Genomic DNA, 12329 nt, shown 5'->3' with positions numbered 1-12329 from the left:
TCTCAACCTCCATGCTGGGAGATCCACTGCTCTCTTCAAAGCTGTCAGACAGGGGCATTTACCTCTGCCGAGGTTTCTGCTGCTTTCTGTTTAGCTATGCCCTGTCCCCAGAGGAAGAAACCTGTGTATTTTTATGGTAGGTTTGATGAGTGGATAGTCATGCAGAAATATGACGAACAAAGAGGATATGATCTAATGGTAATAAACTGGGGGGAAATTAGCAAAGCCTGTTTGTTCAGATACTTCTTGGTATCTCTGTGTCTCAGGATAGGATGTTCCTTTCCTCCAGGTAGAGAGAAGATACTTTTGGATTGAAAGTCTTATACTGCTTGAGAGGAAGGTCAGATAATTCTTTTTATTTTTTTGAGACGGAGTCTCACTCTGTCTCCCAGGCTGGAGTGCAGTGGTGTGATCTTGGCTCACTGCAAGCTCCACCTCCCAGGTTCATGCCATTCTCCTGCCTCAGCCTCTTGAGTAGCTGGGACTACAGGTGCCCGCCGCTGCCCGGCTAATTTTTTGTATTTTTAGTAGAGATGGGTTTCACCATGTTAGCCAGGATGGTCTCGATCTCCTGACCTCGTGATCCACCCGCCTCAGCCTCCCAAAGTGATGGAATACAGGTGTGAGCCACCACGCCCAGCCCAGAGAACTCTTTTGTGATCTGCTTAAGGGGAAAAGAATAGGAGAAGGTCAGAGAGACTTTCTGCTTCTGCTCAAATGATACAGTGCCAATATTTTAGGGTAGAGTGTCCTGAACCCCATTAGAAGACATGAAGAAAATTTAAATTTGCCATAATATGCTTTTCATTTTAATCACAGGAGCAATCATCCTTAAGGAACACTAATAGATAGTAAAGATTTGCAGAAACTAATTTGCATAGACATGTTTTGATATGTGACTTACAGTGCTTCTGAACATTGTAATTAACCCAATTTTTACATTAAGCTAATTTTCCATTCTGTTACAGAACCTAATTCATATCTACAAAAAACTCCTTTAAAAAAATAAAAAATAAACGGTTACAGATTTTATCAGATTATTGCATGGTTTTACACATTTTTTGTCATAAAGTTTGTAAATAGCTAAATTCTCTAGATTTGCATGCTTCTAGGAAGCATATAAAACAAAATTACGGCTGGGAGCGGTGGCTCATGCCTGCAATCCCAGCACTTTGGGAGGCCAAGGTGGGTGGATCACGAGGTCAGGAGATCAAGACCATCCTGGGAAACATGGTAAAACCCTATCTCTACTAAAAATACAAAAATTTGCTGGGTGTGGTGGCGCACCTGTAATCCCAGCTACTCAAGAGGCTGAGGCAGGAGAATGGCTTGAACCCGGGAGAAGAGATTGCAGTAAGCCGAGATCGTGCCACTGCACTACAGCCTGGTGACAGAGCGAGACTCCCTCTCAAAAAAAAAAAAATAAAATAAATCATGAATTCAATGTTTTGGAAGACTGTGTTTTGGAAATTTTCTATATATACAATGGCCCTTTTGAAGAAATATCCAGCCCACAGTCAATGGACTGTTGCCAATAAGTCAAAATAAATCACTGTAGGAAAGTGATCTATACACTTAAAAAAAAAAAATACTAAATATTTCTAAACATTTCGAACCTGTTTTTTAAATATTCTAGTTTTGTAGCTAAAGCAGTTTTATTGAATTTTTGAGAAACGTACAACCATTCTTACATATTATAAATCACAGCAGAAGGTATTTAGCTACTAGCATTAGAAGGCCAGGCATGGTGGCTCATGCCTGTAATATCAGCACTTTGGGAGGCTGAGGTGAGAGGATGGTTTGAGCCCAGGACCTTCAGACCAGTCTGAGCAGACCTTGTCTCTATTTACAAAAAATTAAAAAGAAAAAAATTAGCCGAGAGTAGTGGTGCACGTCTGTAGTCCCAGCTACCCAGGAGGCTTAGATGGGAAGATCACTTGAGCCTGGGAAGCAGAGATTGCAGTGAGCTGAGATTGCACCACTGCACTCCAGCCTGGGTGACAGAGCAAAACTCTGTCTCAAAAAAAGGAAAAAAGGTATCTCAGTTGCCAAATGGAAAAAAATTTGTGTTCTGATGTCTGTTAGTTTAATCCCCTGTAGCCTGAGAACATCTGTATTTTGAATGATTTAGAAAGGAATTTCAAATATCTGTATTTAGAGAACTGTCTAAGCGATGACATCACCTTCAGTGGAAGTAATAATTTGTTCCAGCATTTCAGCAAATAGAATTTTTTTGGCAAGATATTTTTGGAACTCCTTTGCTATTTAAAAAACATGAAACAGGCTGGGCACGGTGGCTCACGCCTGTAATCCCAGCACTTTGGGAGGCCGAGGCAGGCGGATCATGAGGTCAGGAGATCGAGACCGTTCTGGCTAACACAGTGAAACCCCGTCTCTACTAAAAATACAAAAAATTAGCCAGGTGTGGTGGCGGGTGCCTGTGGTCCCAGCTACTCGGGAGGCTGAGGCAGGAGTACAGCATGAACCCGGGAGGTGGAGCTTGCAGTGAGCTGAGATTGTGCCACTGCACGCCAGCCGGGGCAACAGAGCGAGACTCTGTCTCAAAAAACAAACAAACAAAAAACCCCATAAAACAAAACAGGCCTTTTTTTTGTTTTTTGTTTTTTAAAATAGAGGCAGGGTCTCGCTCTGTCATCTGGGCCTAAGTCCAGTGGCATGATCATAGCTCACTGCTCCCTCCAACTCCTGGGCAGAAGTGATCTTCCCACCTCAGCCTCCTGAGTAGCTGGGAATACAGGTGCACACCACCATGCTTGGATAATTTTTAAATTTTTTTTGTAGAGACAGGGTTTCACTTTATTGCCTAGGCTGGTCTCAAACTCCTGGGCTCAAGTGATCCTCCCACATCAGCCTCCCAGAGTATTGGTATTACAGGCGTGAGTCATTGTATCCAGCCAAAAAAGGCTTTACTTATGTTACTGACCATCTGTTAACTTTTGGCAAGTCATCTCTGTCTTTTCCAGTATTAAAAAGCAAATAAAAACTCTAAGAATTTACTACAGCTTGTAAATGGAAAAGCTAATAATTTTGACTAGAGCAGAGAAATGGAATTTGAAGTTTTTGAAATGTAAACATTCAGTTTTGTGCCCTGAAAAGATAGTTAAGTGAACTCATAAAGTCTAGTTAAAGTAATATAAATAACAACTTATGCAAATAAACAATAATCTATTTAGAGTAGTAGAAAAACTTTTTTGATTCTGGTGGGGAAGTGATTTTCATTTTTTTTCTCTGAAGTAATTATTTCCTACAATATGGTATTTATGATATCATAAATGTAACATGATATTTATATATGATTTGTGTATTTATTTATTTTATTTTACTTTATTTTCTTTCGGAGACAGGGTCTCACTCTGTCACCTAGGCTGGAGTGCAGTGACACAATCATGGCTCACTACAGCCGCCACCTCCTGGGCTCAAGCAATCCTCCCACTTCAGCCTCCTGAGTAGCTGGGGCTACAATGCACACCACCATGCCAGCTAATTTTTGTATTTTTGTAGAGATGTGGTTTTGCTTTGTTGCCCAGGCTGGTCTTGAACTCCTGGCTGGGCTCAAGTGATCCTCTCACCTTGGCCTCCCTAAGTGCTAGGATTACAGGCATGAGCCACCATGCCTGGCCTTAAATATATCATAAATATGATATTTTGGCTTAAGATTTTACCTTGTTACTAAGGAGCAAATTAGTGTTAAAGTATATATAAACAAATACAAAAAGTTTTGAGTTATTCAGCTTTTTTTTCTTAACGGCATAACTTTTAACAACACTGCCTTCTAATGGGTTGAACTGTGGTACTCAGACTGAGATAACTGAAATGGGTGGATGTACAGTGTTACTGTATAATTTTCCCACTAAGAAGCAAAGGGACTGGATAAATTCCCAGTCTAAATTATTAGCCTTTGTTAACCAAGCACCTAGAGAAGAATTATTGGAAATTTTGCCCTCTGTTACTGGCATTTTGGGGTATGACTTATCTTTTGCCTTTGTAAAAAAAATAAAATATAGTAGTTTTAGATTAGCTAATCATAGAATATTTTTATGGGTGTGTCGGGTTAGAAGAAGAAGGTAGTGATCATGTTCAAATTATATTACTGACATTTTTCTTTGGAGGTTTTGTAACAATCTCGAAAACCTCCAAAATGGTCTTGTCTACTTCAGTGTACCTTCCTTACTCACATATTAGAAGTGTAGTCTTGCTGTGTAAGAATGTTGCTCCCTTACTCTGCGCATTCTAGTGATATTTTACAAAATCATAAAGTTTTGCTTTGTTTTTTTTTTTTAACAGCAGAAACTCAGTAGAAAGGAAAAAAGCATAGAAATGTTACTCTAATTGAACGCGCAGCTTTGGCCTCAGGTCCTGTCATTAAGGCCAAAAGGAAGAGACTTTGGGCTATTTAGTTTTTAATGGAAAAAAAAGGACACATATAAAGTTATCTGAAGAAATAGTTCTTTTTTCTCCTGGCACTAAATTGTGTTTTATGGGGAAAAACACTGTATAATTAGTTGACATTTTCAATTACAGTTATATGAAAGATAAATGATCTTCAAATGGTTTTTCCTATTAAATGCTATAATGTTAAAAAAAAAAAAATCCCAACTCATAAAGCACTGAGTACTAGAAAGAAAAACCTCTGGATTTCTTAAGATTTAATCTAACATAAGAGTAGGACTTCCAGGTCCTAGAAGAAAAATGGGCAGTTAAAATACATTACAGTATAATGATCTCCATTGAATTTTTACTAATGTTACAATGTAAATTCAGAGCTGAGTTTTTAGATAACCTGATATGTCTATAATAATGTCACTGAAGACAGATTAGCAGTAATGGTTTGTTAAGAATGGGATCCAGATGAATAACTTGAAGATAGTTCTTAAACTAAGGAAAGTCTTAATATATTTTGGGCCAGGTGTGATGGCTCACACCTATAATTCCAGCACTTTGGGAGGTCAAGGCCGGTAGATTGCTTGAGCTCAGGAGTTTGAGACCAGCCTGGGCAACATGGTGAAACCTCATCTCTGCAAAAAATACAAAAATTAGCCGGGCATGGTGGTGCATGCCTGTAGTTCCAGTTACTCGGGAGGCCTGAGGTGGGAGGATTGCTTGAGCCCCGGAGGTGGAAGGTGAGCCAAGATAGCGTCACTGCTCTTTAGCCTGAGTGACAGAACCAGACCCCATCTCAAAAAAAATGGAGTGTTACTATATTTTGGAGGGGATTTTACATGAAAGTCAAATTAAGTAACTTCCCATGCATCAGTAGAATTCATTTTCCTCTGTAGTGACTACAACAGAACTACAATTAAGATGACAGGTTGACAGTTCTTTTTGTTTTTTGTCTTTTAATCTACAATCAACATTGGCTTTAACTGCTAAGACTCAAACCCTTCATTGAGTTTTTTTTTTTTTTTTTGAGATGGAGTTTTGCTCTTGTTGCCCAGAGTCAAGTGCAGTGGTGTGCTCTCGGCTCACTGCAACCTCCACCTCTGGGTTCAAGCAATTCTCCTACCTCAGGCTCTCAAGTAGTTGGGGTTACAGGTGTGCACCATCACACCTAGCTAATTTTGTATTTTTAGTAGAGACGGGGTTTCACCATATTGGTCATGCTGGTCTCGAACTCCTGACCTCAAGAGATCCACCTGCCTCAGCCTCCCAAAGTGCTGGGATTACAGGCGTGAGCCACTGCACCTGGCTGAGCTATGTTATGATATAACAAGAAGTGCAAATAAAAACTTTAAAAATTTAAACCATTAAAATATTTTTGCCTTGCTAAGATTGTCAAAGAATAAAAAGATTGAAACTGGCAAGGGTTTTATGAAATGGGTAGGTGTAAATCATTGCAACTGTTTTGGAGGGAAATTTGACATTTATCAAAATGTAAAAGTCATTTAGCAATTCCACATCTAGGAATTTATCCTATAGAGATACTCCCACAAGTGTGCAAAGATATAGACACAGCATTTTTTGTTACAATATTGTTTATAATAGAGAAAAATTAGAAATAACCTATTATTTAACCAGTACTTAATTGGTAGACTTTCATGGCCACTCCTGGAATTAAAGGTTTGTGGTGTTGTTCCATTGTTTTTTTAAGAGATGAGGTCTCATTCTGTTGCCAAGGCTGGAGTGTAGTGGTGTGGGCATAGCAACCTCGAACTCCTGGGCTCAAGCAATCTTCCTGCCTCAGCCTTTAAGTAGCTGAAACTATAGGCATGTGCCACCACACTTTGCTCGTTTTTTATTTTTATTTTTTTGTAAAGACAGGGTCTCACTATGTTTCCCAGACTGGTCTTGAATTCCTGTTCTCAAGCGATCCTCCTGCCTTGGCTTCCCAAAGTGCTGGGAGGTTATTAGATTTTTTTTTTTTTTCTAAAAGCAGTAGTTTAAAAGGCAGTGAGGAATGGGAATATAAAGTGGTATCACTGCTGTGGAATATAGTCTGCCAGCTCCTCAAAAAGTTTAGGGTTACCACGTGATCCAGCAATTCTATTTCTAGGTACATACCCAAAAGAATTTAAAGCAAGGAGTCAGATACACACCAATGTTCGTAACAGCATTTATTCACTATATCCCAAAGTTAGAAGCAACCCAAATGTCTATCAACAAATGAATGGATAAACATATGGTATATATAGATAGCAGAATATTATTCAGCCTTAAAAAAGGAAACGAAATTCGGATATCCTACTTATAACATGGATGAACCTTGAAAAAAATCATGTTGGCTGGGTGTTGTGGCTCACACCTGTAATCTTAGCACTTTGGGAGGCTGAGGCAAGCAGATTGCCTTAGTCCAGGAGTTCTACACCAGCCTGGTCACCATGATGAAACCCTGTCTCTACTAAAAATACAAAAAATTTTGGTGGTGCACGCCTGTAGTCCCAGCTACATGGGAGGCTAGGTGGAAGAGTCATCTGAGCCTGGAAGGTTGAGGCTGCAGTGAGCCAAGATTGCATCACTGCACTCCAGCCTGGGCAACTGGAGTGAGACCCTGTCTCCAAAAAAGAAAAAAGAAAGCACATGTTAAGTGAAATAAGCTAGAATTGACAAACATTATATGATTCTTATTATAGGAGATACCTAGAATAGGCAAATCCATACAGAAGGAACGTAGAATAGAGAGGGTTACCAGGGGTTTTGGGGAGGGAGAGATGGGAGTTGTTATTCAATGGGTACAGTTTTCTATTTGGTTTTGATAAAAAAGTTCTGAAAATGGATAGTGCTGATGGTTGCAAGGTATTGTAAATGTACTTAACACCAGTGAATTGTACACTTAAAATAATTAAAATGGTAAAATTTCTATTATATATATATTTTACCATAATTTAAAAAATAGTCTAAATGGCTAATTTTATGTTACATATATTTTAGCACAAATTTTTATTTTTATTTTTTTAGAGACAGGTTCTCATTCTGGGACCCAGGCTGGAGTGCAGTGGTGTGATTGTGCTCCCTGCATCCTTGAACTCCTGGGCTTAAGTAATCCTTCTGCTTCAGCATCATGAGTAGCTAGGACTACAGGCACACGCTACCACGCCTGGCTAATTTTTAAACTTTTTTCGTGGAGACAGGGTCTTGCTAGGTTGCCCAGACTGGTCTTGAACTCAAGCAATTTTCCTGCCTCGGCTTTCCAAAGTGTTGGGATTACAGATTTGAGCCACCGTGCCCATCCTGTTTAACTTTCCTGATGTTATTCTTTGAAGCACAAAAGGTTTTTATTTGGATAATGTCCTGTTTATTCCTTTTGTTACCTGTACTTTTGATGTCATAGATAAACCATTTCTTAGTCCAGCGTCACAAAGATTGCTCCTGTGTTTTCTTCCCACAGTTTTTATAATTTTAGCTTTTACATTTAGGTCTTTGATCCATCTTGAGTAATTCTTTTTAATATAATGTGAAGCAGAAGTCGAGCTTCTTTCTTTGCGTGTAGATAACCAGTGTCCCATGATCATTTGTGGAATGTAATAAGCATTTCTTGCTTTTGCAGTTTCAAAGGAGTGAAGTGAAAGACTGGAGTGGTAATTTGCTAGAATGGCTAAAGTGAAGGTATTTTTTTTGGTAGCAGGAGACTTCAATAAGCAAGCATTGACAAGGAGGAGATTAAAGATAAAAGGGAGGCAATAACTGCTGGATTAAGGCATCTAGAGTTAGAAAGGACAGTATCAAAAGCATAGATAGAAAGTCTGCCTCTATAAGGCTGAAGGACGATGATTCCACCAAAGTACAAGAGGAATGATAAGGCTAGATATTTAAAAGTTGTGGGTAGCAGGGAGGGAAGTTGAAGATATCAGAAGATAGGTTCTCTGTGGGTGATAGGTTCCAGGATGGAATAGGAGCAGTTTGTTCATGAGGCATTTAGTTCGAAGCTTTATTAGAATACTTGCCAATTTAGCATTGCAATTACCTGTAAAATCAAGTCAGTAGTTGGTTGGTTGCTTATAAAGTTCAGACATCCATCGAATAGTGCCAGGCAGGAAAGACAGGTACATTGACATATACCAGATTAGTGCTACCAGGAACTTGGGGCAGAATTAGAAGAAAAAAATTCTTAATATACTTAAGCAGCTGTATTCTTTACAACAGTAACATTTTGATTCTTCCCATTTTTGCTACACTGAGGAATTCTGTAATACTCAGCCAGTCCCAAAAAATTTGCAAGAGATCACCAAGCAAGTAATTTTAGTAATATAGGATAAACCTTAGATTCATCTAAGAATCCACCCTGTTTGTCGTGTTAGTTTCATGTTGGATTAGTAAAAACTTCTTTCTTCTCCATGTCTTCCTCCTGTTAAAGAAACGCACACACATTCTCTTTTGCTCTCTCTCTCTCTCACGCTTGCTCGCTTCCTTTGTCTGCCTCTGGAAGCTTTGGCTTCATCTGGCAGGGGGAGAGGTAAAGGAAAGCTCCTCTAAACAAGTGGTAACTAAGGTGATATCCAAAGTCTTAATTTTGCAAAGTGAAAAAGAATATTCTGGGCAGAGAGAAGAGCATACTCGCTAGCCTTAGGGCTAGAGGAAATACGTTCTTGAGGAAATGTTGCTGCGGTCCTGAGAGGGAGGCAGAATATAGTGTTGCAGGCTGTAAATTAGGAGACCAAGACAAAGCAGCCTGAGACACTGGAGGAATGCCTGGAGAATGAGTGTTTGAGAGAGTTTCCAAAAGGATGAGTGTTGTCACAAATGTTACCAAAGGAAGAAATACAATAAGAATTGAAAAATGTCATTAGATTTAGAAGCACAATAGGGCTATGGGTAACATTAGCAAGAGCAGTTTTGAGGGAGTGATATAAGTGATTAAAGCTAGATTACAATGAGTTCAGAGATTAGGAATCTGACAAAGTTAGCTTGAAGAGGGAAAAGAAAGATTGGTAACTGGAGGGATATACAGAGTTGGGGAAATAATTTTTAATTGTAAAGGCATTTATTTCCTCTGAAGTAGGAGATACATTATCTACTGAGTGAGGGGAGAGGCTGAAGTGAGTTAGGGTACAGAGTGGAAGAGGAAGTAAAAGTGAAGAACCCATTTGAAGGTGGTATTCATGAATTTTTAGTGGGACATAGCTGCCCTATTTCATGACTTTCTCCAGTAGGATTTGGTGACCCAGATAGAAGCTTGGAGAAAAGAGATTTATCCAGGATTGTTTTTGCCAGACAGTTGAGTTTAGACATTTAGAAAGAATGTTGTTATAAATGATGAGCTATGGAATCAAAGCTCAGTGAGAGGAGAAGTGAAGAAAGCAAAGGACTGATTGGTTAAAAGCATATGTGAAAAAGGGATATAGTTGAATTTGGGGGTACCATTTAAAATTGAGATGTAGTTCCCATATCATAAAATCCACGCTTTTAAAGTATGCATTTCAGTGGTTTTTAGCCTTGTGCAACTATAACCAATGTCTAATTCCAGAACATTTTTGTCACTCAAAAAAAATCCTGTACCCATTAGGAGTCATTTCCCATTCCCCCCAGCCCCATCCCCTGGCAACCAGTAATCTATTTTCTATTATCTATGGATTTGCCTCTTCTGTGTATTTCATAGAAGTGGCATTATATAACATGTGGCCTTTTTATCTGGCTTGACTTAATATGATGTTCCATCCATGTATGTAGAGACAGGGTCTCACTCTGTCACCCAGGTTGGAGTGCAGTGGTGTGATCATAATTCACTGCAGCCTCAAACTCCTATGCTCAAGCAGCTCTCTTGCCTCAGCTGCCAGAGTAGCTGGAACTACAGGTGCATGCCACCATGCCCAGCTAATTATAAAAATGTTTTGTAGAGTTGGGGTCTCACTGTGTTGCCCAGGCTGGTCTCAAACTCCTGGCCTCAAGTGACCTTTCCACCTCAGCCTCCCAAAGTGCTGGGATTACAGGCATGAGCCACTGTGCCTCACCAGTACCTTTATTCCTTTTTGTGATACAATAATATTCCAGTTTATAGATATACCATATTTTATGTGTCCATTGATAAATTGATGGATATTTGGGTTATTTCTACTTTTTGGCTATTATATGTAATGATGCCATAAAAAATTCTGTACAAGTTATTGTATGGACATAAGATTTAATTTCTCTTGGATATATACCTAGAAGTAAATTGCTGGGTCATTTGGTTAGCATTTTGAGCAAGTACCAAACTGTTTTCCAAAGTGGCTGCACCTTTTACATTCCCATCAGCAATGTATGAGGGCTCCAGTTTCTTCACATCCTCACCAACACCTATAATTGTCCATCCTTCAGTAGGTGTGTTTGGGTACCTTTTTAAAATTTAGGCAGTAAGCAGAATTTTTTTCCTATAAAATATTAGCGTTATGTACATCAAGCTAAAGACCCCATGACTTCCACCATAGTCAGTTCCTGTACCGTACCTGGAAGGAACGTTGTTTTGTTTGGTATGGTTTTTTTTTTTTTTTTTTTTTGAGACGGAGTCTCGCTCTGTCACCCAGGCTGGAGTGCAGTGGCCGGATCTCAGCTCACTGCAAGCTCCGCCTCCCGGGTTCCCGCCATTCTCCTGCCTCAGCCTCCCGAGTAGCTGGGACTACAGGCGCCTGCCACCTTGCCCGGCTAGTTTTTTGTATTGCTAGTAGAGACGGGGTTTCACCGTGTTAGCCAGGATGGTCTCGATCTCCTGACCTTGTGATCCGCCCGTCTCGGCCTCCCAAAGTGCTGGGATTATAGGCTTGAGCCACCGCGCCCGGCCTGGTATGGTTTTTTAAAGAATTTTTTGAAGTTCTCAACGTAGGTGGCTTTCAATGTAGCCTCCTTACATTAATCCAACTGTTTTCGTAGAAGTGTTATAATAAATTTGATCAATTTTTTCCTTCCCAACCTCTAACAGTAGAATGTGACATTTTTAAAAAATTACATTATCCATTCATAAAGATAATAGTAAGCAAGAAAATGAACTAAATGCCATCAGTAAAGGTTTATTGTCCTATATATTATACGGCTTTCAAAATAATAGCTATTCATCTCCATGTAATGAAACATTATCAATAAAACTAATATTCTTCTTATTCTTAGTGCCTGGCTCTCTGGCTATGAAAACCCTGTGGTGTCTCGAATTAATATGAGAATACAAGATCTAACAGGACTAGATGTTTCCACAGCAGAGGAATTACAGGTAGGTAATCACATTATCCTTAAGTCATTTTTACTCTTCAGGAGATGCTTCAGAGGAGATTTCCTTTACACTGAACAGGTAGTCCTCAATTTGCATGATAGTTTGCGACCTTAAAAAGTGACCCGTAAGCTGCAACCATGCAAAGTGATTTTAATAATGGGAAAAATTATGATTGTTCTGTGACTTTTACATTTCTTGTCAAAACATGAAAACTCTCCCTGTTGAGTATAGATGTCTAGGGAAATGAAAAATACATATCACTAATATTAAGTACACTGTAGTTTTTTTTCTATCCCCCAGACCTCAGTTTGCCTGTCAAGTGGCCAGGGTGGGTTTTAAAAAATAGTTTTTTTCTTTTTATTCATTTATTTATTTATTTTTAAGCAAATAGTTTTCCTTTATTTGTAATAGTGAAACATAGGACTTTTTATATCACTTCTCTTTTTCTACTGTTACTTTTATGTCTATAAGTCATTTGTCATCAAAAGCAGCTGTCTCAAAATAATTCTTCACTCTGTCATAATCACAACTTGACTCAGAATATCTGTAGTAAACAGGTATATATAGGAATGTTAGTTATAGAGAATAAACATAAAATCAATGTATAATAATCTCATTTGGGCCGGGCGCGGTGGCTCAAGCCTGTAATCCCAGCACTTTGGGAGGCCGAGACGGGCGGATCACGAGGTCAGGAGAT

General features: G+C 39.2%; 1 protein-coding gene across 5 annotated transcripts in view; it reads left to right on the top strand.

Moving 5' to 3' along the window:
• P4HA1 (prolyl 4-hydroxylase, alpha polypeptide I) overlaps positions 1-12329 on the top strand; it is a 90811-nt gene that overhangs the window by 57918 nt on the left and 20564 nt on the right. For all 5 annotated transcript variants that reach the window (XM_011928041.1, XM_011928026.1, XM_011928017.1 and 2 more), the window contains one exon: positions 11533-11632. In XM_011928041.1, coding sequence (XP_011783431.1) covers positions 11533-11632 — 100 coding nt within the window. The remainder of the gene's footprint in view (positions 1-11532; positions 11633-12329) is intronic.

Source organism: Colobus angolensis, unplaced genomic scaffold (genome assembly GCF_000951035.1).
Source record: "Colobus angolensis palliatus isolate OR3802 unplaced genomic scaffold, Cang.pa_1.0 Scaffold12, whole genome shotgun sequence".
Lineage (NCBI taxonomy): Eukaryota > Metazoa > Chordata > Mammalia > Primates > Cercopithecidae > Colobus > Colobus angolensis.
Note: the sequence above shows the minus strand (reverse complement) of the source record. Positions and strands in the feature narration are given on the sequence as shown.